The sequence below is a fragment of the Bos indicus genome, chromosome 3 (genome assembly GCF_029378745.1).
Source record: "Bos indicus isolate NIAB-ARS_2022 breed Sahiwal x Tharparkar chromosome 3, NIAB-ARS_B.indTharparkar_mat_pri_1.0, whole genome shotgun sequence".
In the NCBI taxonomy this organism is placed as follows: Eukaryota; Metazoa; Chordata; class Mammalia; order Artiodactyla; family Bovidae; genus Bos; species Bos indicus.
Window position 1 is genome coordinate 75399879 of NC_091762.1, and position 12116 is coordinate 75411994.

At 37.4% G+C, this 12116-nt stretch overlaps 1 protein-coding gene across 7 annotated transcripts in view; it reads right to left on the reverse strand.

Moving 5' to 3' along the window:
* LRRC7 (leucine rich repeat containing 7) overlaps positions 1–12116 on the reverse strand; it is a 631844-nt gene that overhangs the window by 114447 nt on the left and 505281 nt on the right. For all 7 annotated transcript variants that reach the window (XM_070786332.1, XM_070786329.1, XM_070786328.1 and 4 more), the window contains 3 exons: positions 6405–6516; positions 6014–6194; positions 2678–4358 (listed from right to left, as the gene is read on the reverse strand). In XM_070786332.1, coding sequence (XP_070642433.1) covers positions 2678–4358; positions 6014–6194; positions 6405–6516 — 1974 coding nt within the window. The remainder of the gene's footprint in view (positions 1–2677; positions 4359–6013; positions 6195–6404; positions 6517–12116) is intronic.

The window sequence follows — 12116 nt, forward strand, 5'->3', positions numbered from 1 at the left end:
AATTTTTTTCATTGTCACCATGCCAAAGTTGAGAAGGACATTGAACCTTTCAAGCTAGCACGTGAAGGATTCCTTAAGGTTTAAAATGACTTCAGTCTAGTGCTTTCTCAGCAGCTATGGAAGAGTAGCAGTCTTAGACATATGGGTTCATGTTTTACTATCTCTCAGTCAAGTGGGGTTCTGTAGTGGAAGCATGAGCCTTGAGATGAAACCAAAGGAGAAAACAAGCACCTTTAATCTATGGCAGTACTCAGAGCTGCTTCTCCAAGGTCAACACCAAGCAAGGTATTTAAGCAACATTATGTAGAGCTGTTAAGCTTATCCAAGGTCCAAGATTCTAGGCGGTTCTCTTTTATAAGGAATGGACAAAGATCTCGTAGTTTCCAGTGTAACTGTTTGATTCCCAGAGTTCAAATCACTCAACTAAATTTTACTGGGAAGGAAGCAAGCTGTGCCTGGTGCAATCTCACTTTGGGCAGAATGTTAAATACCATAATACAGAAGTATTTTTACAAAATAAGTCTGTGCTTCAGTACCCTGAATTTATGTTGTATGTAAGTTTTAAGTAAGATACAACCTGAATAACTCGGCAACTTGATTGAGAGAGGGAAGAAGTTACTCAGAGAAAGGAGTAAGAGCTTTCAGGATTTGATGGATTGAAGCAGTATTCTAAGGTAATTTACTTTCTTTGAATTAAATGAGAAGCTATTGAACATACACTGAATTGCTCTGAAAAATGAAAGACAAACTGAGGAAATTATAAACAGACAGGGGATATGTGAAGACTAATTAAAAAGGGAGGCATTGTCACAACAAGGGAAAATACATACAAATTTACTTTTAGTTATCTGCATCTGGGATGGGCGGGGTCTCTAGAATTCTGCTGATCTAAATCCCCCTTCTTCAGCCCTACTTTCCTCCCTCCGAATTCCTGCTCCAACTAGGGGAGACGCCTACTTTTCAGCAGCTCTGATCAAGGGAAATGAAACATTTATCTGGGAAACTAGTAAATAAATGATAGTACCAAATGCTTAAAATTTTGTCTTTTTTTTTCATTGTTTTCATTCACTCCTTTGTTGCCTCAATTTACTAGTCATTGTATATATGCTCCAAAAAGCTTCTGATAACCTTTCTCTGCTAGTTCATCTTACCCTGTTATGTATGGTCGTGTCTACACAAGGCCAGAGTTCCCAAACTGTACTCTTTTATTTGGCCCCAAATATTTTCACCCTCCAAGTTATCTGTCTACATGGAGGGTAAAACTTGAAGTAAGGCATGGTGACAACCGACCAGGTGTCTCCCACCGACACCCAGTCATGAAGCTTTGATGAGGCTCCCTTCAACGGGACTGAGCACACCTATTTGAAACAGACATTCTGATGAAATATTTTGCAAGGCAGAACCAGTTTCCACATTGAGAAACTAACACCCACACCCACGTTTATTAGTTCACTCTTTTCCTATTAATAATTGTTTTTCTTGTCATGTAGACACGACCTACAAACAGTATAATTATTTTAAAAGAGTACACCTGAAAACATAAAATTCACCATTAAGAAAATATATAATAAATGCAATGACCTATGCTTTTAATAGTTTTAACTAAAACTACTGAGTGAAACAGTCTAATGGTATATTATTACCCAGATCCCCAATTTACACTGAGCATTGAAACCTAGAAAATCAGAACAAAAGCCCTATTTTCACAAACTAGAGTTTTAAGATTCTAAGGTCAATGCAGAGTACACAGAGCCCTCTACACCAAAGCTACAAAGTACACCCAGTGGTGACGGTCAATTGATCATAGTTCTAGAAAATGAAATACCAGATTTCTCTTAGAGAGATATAAACAGCAACAAGAATATAATTCAGGCCTTATAGAATTTTTTTTTACTCTCTTCAATTACTATGCATTCTATGATTTATTGTGATTCAATTTTACCTGAATTGGGGTTATTTTCCTCTTTTTTGCTGCAATATACACACACTAATTTGTATGTTTATAGTCTTCATAAAGACATCATCTATTTTTGTTGTCTGTAGTATGATGAGAATTTAAACATTTCTTTCTATATGAAAACCAACATTCTAAATGGCAGGACTTTCATTAAACAAAGTAATGTGTGGGAGGGCATTCAATCTCTGCTTATTTTATTTTTCTGTTTCTTGCTGGGAAGATTATTGCTCATTAGAAGTAACAACTTTAGGAGTCCCATAGCAGTAACTATATGTGGATTTTATAAACAAATTAGGTCTGACTTCAGTATATGTGAATCTGTGCAGAAAGGAGCAGAATACTCACTTTTTATAGATTCAATAAAAATAATTTTCTCTAGGTCACTAGAGAACAGTTTCACGTCCTAGGAGAGGCATTTTGCCTTCGTGGCTAGAAAGCAATTGAAGCACCATCCCATATAATAGATTTGAATTCTTTCTCACTAACCACTTTTAGGATAGTTTTGATAAATAATTGGCCTACAAGTTATGAACTCTCGAAGAGCATTAAATATTATCCACGAAAAACTATTATGATCAATTTCCCCACATATAAAGATAAATAAAATGCTCATCATCTATTCATTCATGTAGTTCATGCTTCACTACATGTGCTCAGAAATGCCAATAAAGTAAAACTAAAGGCAGGAGGGATATTCTTACAGAGAAATGCCAAACATACCCTGTCTAACCTTCTAGCTTCTATATGTCTAAGCAGCTGTTGTCTCCAGTCTGCAGGCATTTTACCACAGCTCTCCTCTCCCTTGACAGGAGTGGGCCTCGTCTTTATATCACTGTTATCTGATGGCTTGTCACCATAGTTACCCAAGTTATAGTCAGATGGTATTTTTTCCAAAAGAGCTGCCATAGTAGGCCTAGCTGAAACTGGCCTGGTTTGGGAGGCACCGTAACTCTCTGTACTGTAGCTTCTTGCAGACAATGGCCTCCTTTGGGTAAGGTTTTTAACTGGAAAACTTCCCGCCTGAGCTTTCACTTCTTGATATGAAGGGTGTTCATCTTCATACCTGCCATTCCTTTTCAGGAACTGGGACTCAGTCACTGAAACGCTGCTTTGGCGATCCAGACCACCCCTATATGGAGGTCGGCCATACCTATCACTCGGAGTTAGCTCATGAGGTTCACTGACCCTTCTAAACATGGCCATTTCTGTAGAGCTCGCCAGGGAGTCAGCTCTTCTCAAGAAGCCTGCCCTGGCGCCTTGACTTGCAAACTGGGCGTTGACCACAGCATCTTCATTAACAGATGGCTGAGAAAATGAAAACATTTGCTCCACTGGTGGGTATCCTCGGTAAGCTCGAGGACTAACCAAATCCTTGGCGATGTTTTTCCCGGGTTGTTGCACATACTCAGAATTGTGTTGAAAAGGGGGCGGTATCCTCTTTTCCGCTTTAACTTCCACCGCTCCTTGGGGATTGAAGCTTTGGTCAAACTGATAGACTTTTTTGGTCATGGATGCTTTCTGTTGTTGAGGCCCTTTACTGCTTCCGTAGGTGAGCATCTCATCATCCAGCATTGGGACTGACTGGCTTCGAGACATACTGGACATACCGTGCTCTGGTCCCAACATTTTGTCAGGGCGTTCATGACTTCCTAAGTGATCACTCCCAGTAGCATAGTTTTCTAATGGTATATTATAAACCTTGTATGTACCAATGTCAATCTCATCAATACTCTGTGACTTTTTGAATTTATTGGACTTGATATCTTTCATTAGTGGGGAAAGCCTCTCTGTGCTTTTGCTAATCGAAATAACACCTTTAGAAGAGTCTGGGCGGCAGTGGATTTGAGAAAAGACATTACTGAGACTCCTGTTGGGATTAGAATCGTGATACTCCCATGGTACTCCTGGAGAAAAAGGACTAGGTATTTCAGTAGATTCTTTTATATGTTCTTTCCTTTCAGGCAATGGGCTGGTGGTAGGGGTTGTCTCTAATTTGGAAGGGAAAGCAGTCCTGTCTTCAAAAGGACTAGGGGTTCTGGTCCAATTCTGCCAAGGATTGGAAGGAGGCACTTCTGTTTCTGGTGTGTGTCTGTGTGTAGACTGCTCAAGTTCCAGGGGAACACCAACAATCCTATCCTGCCTAATCAAAGGCCTGCGTCCATGAGAAGATGTGCTTCTAGCTTTCGAACTCAGGAGGGGATTATTGTTGGCATTCTCGCCTGTGGTCTCCTCGGCAACGAACCCCGTGTTATCATAATGGGAGCCATCGGTCCAGTTGTCTGTGAATGCGTCACTTATTGGCAGCCGGTCAGGACGCTGTGGTAGGTTCCCTGTGGGGACAGCCTCCCGCTGGCTGAGTAATGGCTTTGCATCAAGAGGCTGTGGGAAAGACTGTGCAATCCTGTGAACACAATGGGAAGAAGAAACATGAAAATGAGGAAGAACGAGTCTTTGCCAGAAAGAGAACAAGCAGGCAAGAATACCAGCATCCTTTGTTCAACTGATCATTCAGCCACACTTCACATGTGATTAAGAATAGCATTATTATTTCACGTCCAAAAAATTCACCCCTTTACCCTGATCTAACTTTTATTTCTTCTCAGTTACCACCTTCCAGTACATATAGTTTACTTACCTATTGTATTTATTGCACATTGCCTTGTGTCCTCTGCAGGATGTAAACTCATGAGGGCAGAGGTTTTTTTCCTCTTCGTGCCTAACATAGTGCTTGGCACATAGTAGGTACTTTAAGTACATATTTGTCAGATGAAGGAATGAATGAATAAACGAGTGAATGAAGAAATACAGAGAGTTTCAGTAATGGTCCTGAAACCTGTCTGATAATTAGAACTATCTGATTCTTGGCCTCCATCTCTGGAATTTCTGATTCAGTACACTTCCAAACTATTGGTTGAGGGTACCTTTCTTATCAATTTCTGGTATATCAAAAAATTCAATGTCTTCAAATAATATATTTGAGGGGCAGGTACTGGAAGATATTAAATCCTTTGTACAGTGAATGCATTCAATCTTTTTCTAGAAGGTAAATTAAATTATGAATTTTGGTCATTGGTATGTTTATTCCAGTGACCACAGTATCTTTAGATGATGCCCATTTTTCTAAATTTATTTTAAACCATTTGCATACTAATCATATCAAATTACATATCTTTTATTACAGCCTTTTAAGTGCTTTCACTAACTGAAAAAAAAAAAAAGAAGTACATTTAGAAGGCATTTTCCAAAAGTACCTAAATCAGTCTCAACTTGTATGACAAATAATAAATTTATAAATGGAGTTAAATTTTTATCATGGGCATCAAGAGTAGAAATAGTCATTCATTAATTACCAAAGAATATATTGCAAATGGTACTGATATTATCAGTAAAATCTGCGTGGAAGTCACTGATTATCTATGTTATATGACAATTTTTATTTTCTATTTGTAGTGTGAAATATAGCAACAAGCTATAAAACAAAGGAGTCAGAACTGGGAAAATGCTACTTCTCTGAGTCACTTTATTGCCCTCTATGGCTTTTGATCTTAAAATATCTGTAAAAATGAAAGTAATATAGAGTAGAAGGCATTTGGAAAGATTTAATACTTTTACTTACATTCTAACTTTCCCATGTGGTGATAAAATGATGATGATGAAGAGGCTGATGAAAAATGTATTGAGTATTCACTTCGTACTTGGCACTTAGTGCTTTCCATGCATTTTACTCTAGTTTTTAACACCATTTTGGATGGTGAATGCCCAAATGTGTCACAATTATGTAATGATGCAAACACAACTTTTGATTAATTATTTTTGGTTCTATCCTCTTAATCTGCTAATCTCTTACCATCTCTCCCGTAAACAATGGTTTTGCTTCACAAAATGGATTCATCCACTCTTGGAAATCCCAGGGGGACTACATTTGCTTACCTGCCCCTTAGGTCTTCTATGCCACTCATGTGCTGAACACAATTCCCAAATTAGGAAGATTCCATTTTTTAAAAAGTTGCTGAAAATAAGCATTTGGGGACAGAAAAGAGGGAATTCTAAACACACCTGTTACCCCACAAAGAATTATGTACTGCATCTTTAGCTGTTGTCTGCAAGGACCCCACTTTAACCCGGGTGTTAGAGGATCCTGAGGAAGCCTGGGAAGGTGAGTAGTCTGAGTAAGTGCCTGAGGAAACACTGTTATTCAGACAGTGAGTTTTGTCAACTTCAGACTCATCAGTTGATTCTGAAATGTAAAGGGAAAAATATTATAATGCTATGAACATTGACAAGTATAAACAGAACAGCAAGTATGAAAAATAGCATACCAATGAATGTTAGAAATACATATTTATAAAATATTTCTATAGACTATGGTGTATCATAATTTACAACTGGTGATTCATCATGCACATGCATTTGTGGCATATTTTCCACATCAGGTTCACGATGTTACCTTTTTTGTCCTTCCCTAGCAGAACAAGTTTGGGTGGGTACAGAGGGGTCTCAGCTAATGAAGGGTGAAGTTCCCCAATCCTCATTTCATTAGCTGGATGAACAAAAGAATCCTGAGAGATATAATAATACAGGACAAGGAAAGTAAACATTTTAATACTGGTTAACCAAGAAGGCAATATCTTTATTTGGCTCAGATATAATGGGACTCTAGAATCTAGTTCACTGTGGCATGCTAGGAGAAGTGAATCATATGTACCTCTGAGGTAAGCACTACCATGTTTTGTTTTTCTAATTTAAATGAGTCCATTTATCCCTCAAACATTTTTTGAAAGCTATTTATATGTCTCACACTGTGCGAAGAACTGCAGAGTTTCCAAAGAAAGACAAAATGTCACCCATGCCCTGTGGGGATTTACAGTCTAGTTACAGAGTTATATATAACTCATAAAACAGGATTGAATTATGATAAGTAATATATAAGTAATATTATATATAATATATAAGATAGAAGCATGTAAGAGTTCTAAGGGGTAAACTCTTTTAGAGTTCTAAGCGGAAAGTATACACTGACAAACTAGATTTTTTTTGGATTATTAACAAAGTTAATGCACAATTGGGCCTATTTTAACCACCAATCTCTCAATGCCTACTGTTTTCCAAGTGATCATCTCAGTTTCTTCGGTTATGTCATGCCTTCTTCCTAAGATTTCTGGTTTTCTCATGATCAATCTAGCCTGCTAAATCTTCACTCTAAATCCACTCACTGAGTGTAATGAACAACACTGGTATAAGAATATAACTTTATGACAAATAATCATTAAAAAAAACCAATGGATTTTATACTTCTGTAGCAAATTTGGAAAACTCAGCAGTGGCCACAGGACTGGAAAAGGTCAGTTTTCATTCCAATCCAAAAGAAAGGCAATGCCAAAGAATGTTCAAACTACCACACAATTGCATTCATCTCACATGCTAGCAAAGTAAAGCTCAAAATTCCCCAAGCCAGGATTCAACAATAAATGAACCATGAACTTCCAGATGTTCAAGCTGGATTTAGAAAAGGCAGAGGAACCAGAGATCAAATTGGCAACATCCATTGGATCATTCAAAAAGCAAGAGAGTTCCAGAAAAACATCTACTTCTGCTTTATTGACTATGCCTAGAGCATTTGACTGTGTGGATCACAATAAACTGTGGAAAATTCTGCAAGAGATGGGAATACCAGACCACCTGACCTGTCTCCTGAGAAATCTATGCAGGTCAGGAAGCAACAGTTGGAACTGGACATGGAACAACAGACTGGTTCCAAACATGGAAAGGAGTACGTTAGGGCTGCATATTTGTCACTCTACTTATTCAGCTTATATGCAGAGTACAGCATGAGAAATGCTGGGCTGGATGAAGCACAAGCTGGAATCAAGATTGCTGGGAGAAATATCAATAATCTCAGATATGAAGATGACACCACCCTTATGGCAGAAAGTGAAGAAGAACTAAAGAGCCTCTTGATGAAAGTGAAAGATGAGACTGAAAAAGTTGGCTTAAAACTCAACATTCAAAAAACTAAGATCATGGCATCCAGTCCCATGAGTTCATGGCAAATAGATAGGAAAACAATGGGAACAGTGAGAGATTTTATTTTTGGGGGCTCCAAAATCACTGCAGATGGTGACTGCAGCCATGAAATTAAAAGACACTTACTCTTTGGAAGAAAAGCTATGACCAACCTAGATAGCATATTAAAAAGCAGAGACATTACTTTGCTGACAAAGGTCTGTCTAGTCAAATGTATGGTTTTTCCTGTAGTCATGTATAGATGTGAGAGCTGGACTATAAAGAAAGCTGAGCGCCAAAGAATGGATGCTTTTCAACTGTGGTGTTGGAGAAGACTCTTGAGAGTCCCTTGGACTGCAAGGAGATCCAACCAGTCCATCGAAAGGAGATCAGTCCTGAAGACTCATTGGAAAGACTGATATTGAAGCTGAAATGTCAATACTTTGGCCACCTGATGCGAAGTGCTGACTCACTGGAAAAGACCCTGATGCTGGCAAAGATTGAAGGCAGGAGGAGAAAGGGATGACAGAGGATGAGATGGCTGGATGGCATCACTGACTTGATGGACATGAGTTTGAGTAAACTCTGGGAGTTGCTGATGGATGAGGAAGCCTGTCCATGGGGTTGCAAAGAGTCAGAAATGACTGAGCAATGGAAATGAACTGAATTCAATTTATTATTCTCAATTAACTAGGTAGCAGGAGAACATTAAGAAATGCAAAAATACTAAATTTTCATTTTTATAGGTATGAAAGTGGCTTGTTTATTCTCATGAGTAAGTAGTGATATTAATTTATGCACAATAGTTCTCTTTATGTCTACTACCCTAGGTAGCTCTCAATTTCAAAATTCGATTGTATATTCTTTGATAAATAGTCTTTGTGAATTGGGTATTTGTTGCTTGCTGTGATCAAAAAATCAAGTGCCACCCAAAAATCAATGTGAAACAGAATTTAGAATTGTGGTATCCTATATAATTCCAAGGTTTGAGACAGTAGGTGGTGTCTAAAAGGTGCACACATTTCATTAGTAAGTAGTTTTGGTTATTTAAGAGTGAAATAAAACTTTACTTTTTCTTTCAGTTCATGTGTGTTTTCAGTAACTAAGTCATGTCTGACTCTTTGTGACCCCATGGACTACATACAACACGCCAGGCTTGCCTGTCCTTCACTATCTCTCAGAGTTTGCTCAAACTCACGTCCATTGAGTTGGTTTTGTGTACTGTTTCTCAAATAACCACTAAATGGGGCATACATATTTACTAAGTTGTTCAGACCTAACAATAATAAATAGAACTGTTAGGTATTTCTTGGCTATAACAGTTTACTAACCACTGATACTTTTGAGCCTTTGAAATTTAAAGTCTCTTAGGCTTTGATTTTTATATATAAATAAAATCTGGCTCCTTAAAAACTGTTTCTAAGTCACCCAGTTTATGGTATTCTGTTTAGCAGTCCTAACAGACTAAGATGCTAGGGGGAAAACAAATGCAATCTTCACAAGGCATGTATAAAGGGAAATCAGGGCAGAGGAGAACCTTCATGTCTCTCTGACCTCTTTGTTCTTACGGCTTTCTTGGCCATATAGTCTCAGTCTAGATTTAGGTTAAAACTATTGACATAGGGTTGCAAATAGAAAGTGATCAATAATTATATTGATATATCTTTCCTTCTTTTTTCTCTGTTGCTTTTACCTTGTTTTTTCTTTCTGTTTTCTGATTCTGCCTACCTCTATTTGCTTTTTTTGTGGTTTTCCATATTTAACAACATGGATAAATATATCACGTAGTGTGTGATACCCTCTTCCGCCATTCTTGGCGGCTGCTGCTGCTGCTAAGTTGCTTCAGTTGTGTCCGACTCTGTGTGACCCCATAGACGGCAGCCCACCAGGCTCCCCCGACCCTGGGATTCTCAGAATGATCTAAATAATGATGATTCAAAAATTGCATACACAGGCAAAATTTAAAATAAAAATGCATAATATACACTGACCAGCTAGACATTTGGTTATTTGTATTTATTATATCTGAAAGTAGAACAGATAGAGGGTGTGGGTGCTTAATTGCTCACTTGTGTCTGGACTATAACCCAAGCAGGCTCCCCTGTCCATAGAATTCTCCAAGCAAGAGTACTGGAGTATGGCCCCTTAACTTGGGTGTGGTAATTTGAAAAGGGAGGATGATACAGAAAGCAATATCTTCTCATTCTAGGATGTCTAAAAATTGAGGAAAGATCTAGAATCTTGATTTCAGGAAAATGTTGATATCAATGAAATTTCAAGAGAAAAAGGCTTGTAGAATAAGAAGACTAAGAAAGAGTGGGGCAAATCACAGAAATAAATATGAAGCTGAAAGCTGAGCTTCAGTCTTATTTAGCTTGTCTACTATAGCTAATTAGGAAGTTCAGATAGCCAATACCAAGTCACTGTAGTGTTTTTTAAGGAGGGCAGGATTAGACTTGTGTTTTGTAAAGATCATAAGCAAGGCAATGAGGGAGCTTGGGACAAAGTAAGCCAAGAAATTGACAGTTTTTACAGAAATGTAGGACAGAGTTCAAGACCTGAGGAGTATTAGGAGAATCACTCATGAAAATGTATAGGCGTTGGTGATTGTTTGGAAGGGGCATAGAGAAGGGAGAAAGAAGGAAAAAGAAATCAAAATGTCTCTCAATTGTCTAGCTTGAGTGAACTGGTAGATAATGGTACCAGCTGACGTCAAGACATACAGAGGAGAAGTAAGTCTGAAGTGAAAACATTACATTTTTTGGGGGGTTTGTTCAGTTTGAAGTCCTTGTGGGACAATTTTAAGATTTTTTCTCTACTATCAGGTTATCATTAAATTCATGATCAAAGCTACCTTTTCCTTGCCTCACCTCTCCCATCCAGGCATAAAGCAATTTTAGGATCTATGTATTTTAGTGTAGTTATTCAGCTTACGGCTTATCATTACCTTACAGTTATGTGATGACAGGAGAGCTAAATATAAAGTTTATGTGTACTTTTGTGTACCCACTGTTAATTTTCCTCCTGTTTATATTATTGCAGTATCTTAGAGATAAAAGTCTGCTGCTTCATTATAAAATATCTGCAATATTTTAGAAATGAAAAAGTACATTAATATGGCTCTTATAGGCAAAATAAAAAGTAGTGAAAATGAATATTTACTAAGTGTTCTTTCCTAGATATCCAGCTATATATATTCCTCTTTTCTGGGGCAGGTTTGTATTGAGACTTCAACTGGCAGATGTGCACACCATGCTTATTTTTGCTTACGCATTTTTTTTTTCTCTTTGCCTAGAATGCCTTCCTCTGTTTTTGACTTTAAAAGAGTCACCCACTCTTGAACATGGAATTCAACCTTAAACACTTCATGTAACTTTTAAAGTGACTGGCAATGATGGTGTATGTCTCCAGTTTCTTAGAGTACAATATACTCTTCATCACACAGCCAATCATGTTATCACACTTTATATAGTATGTTCTCTAGTTGCTTCATCTGTCTTAAGTTTACCTGGTTAGTCTCTAAATTATTTGGGGACTATTAATACATTTTATATTTCTTTTCTTTCTCTCACAGTGTTTAGCCCTGTGCTAAATGTACAGTTGGTGTTCAATCAGTGCAACAAACTGATGCTTTGAAATGCAGATTTGTAAAAGAGTTTTGTCAACCTAGATATTTAAGCAGCAGGTATAGGAATTTCTAGATATACTCATATCAGTTATGTTTCTAATGAAGATAAAAAGATGATAATAAAATTAATTGAAGAGTAGATGAGATAGTACAGAGGTGGCATAAATGTAGTTGAATTCTTTTCAGACCACACAAATTGATAAGGATGAATATCTAATTCATTCTAAAATATAGGAATTATGCTTCATATTAGATTCCATAAAGCTAAATTTCAAAGTTATTGCCCCTTTTTTGCTGCTTATAGTAGTGTTTTCTATAAAGGGTGAAACTCAAACACAAAAATATTTTTAAAAATTGGCCCTAAATCTGATCAAGAATTTTACTAAGATCTGCAGAATAATAATAAAAACTTCATTCATACTTTTCTAATGACTCATACAATAAAAGTTAGGGATAGTCAAAGGAATATCATGAAAATGATTTAACTTACTGATAGGACTAGCCAGGTGAGTAAACTATTCCTTCTGT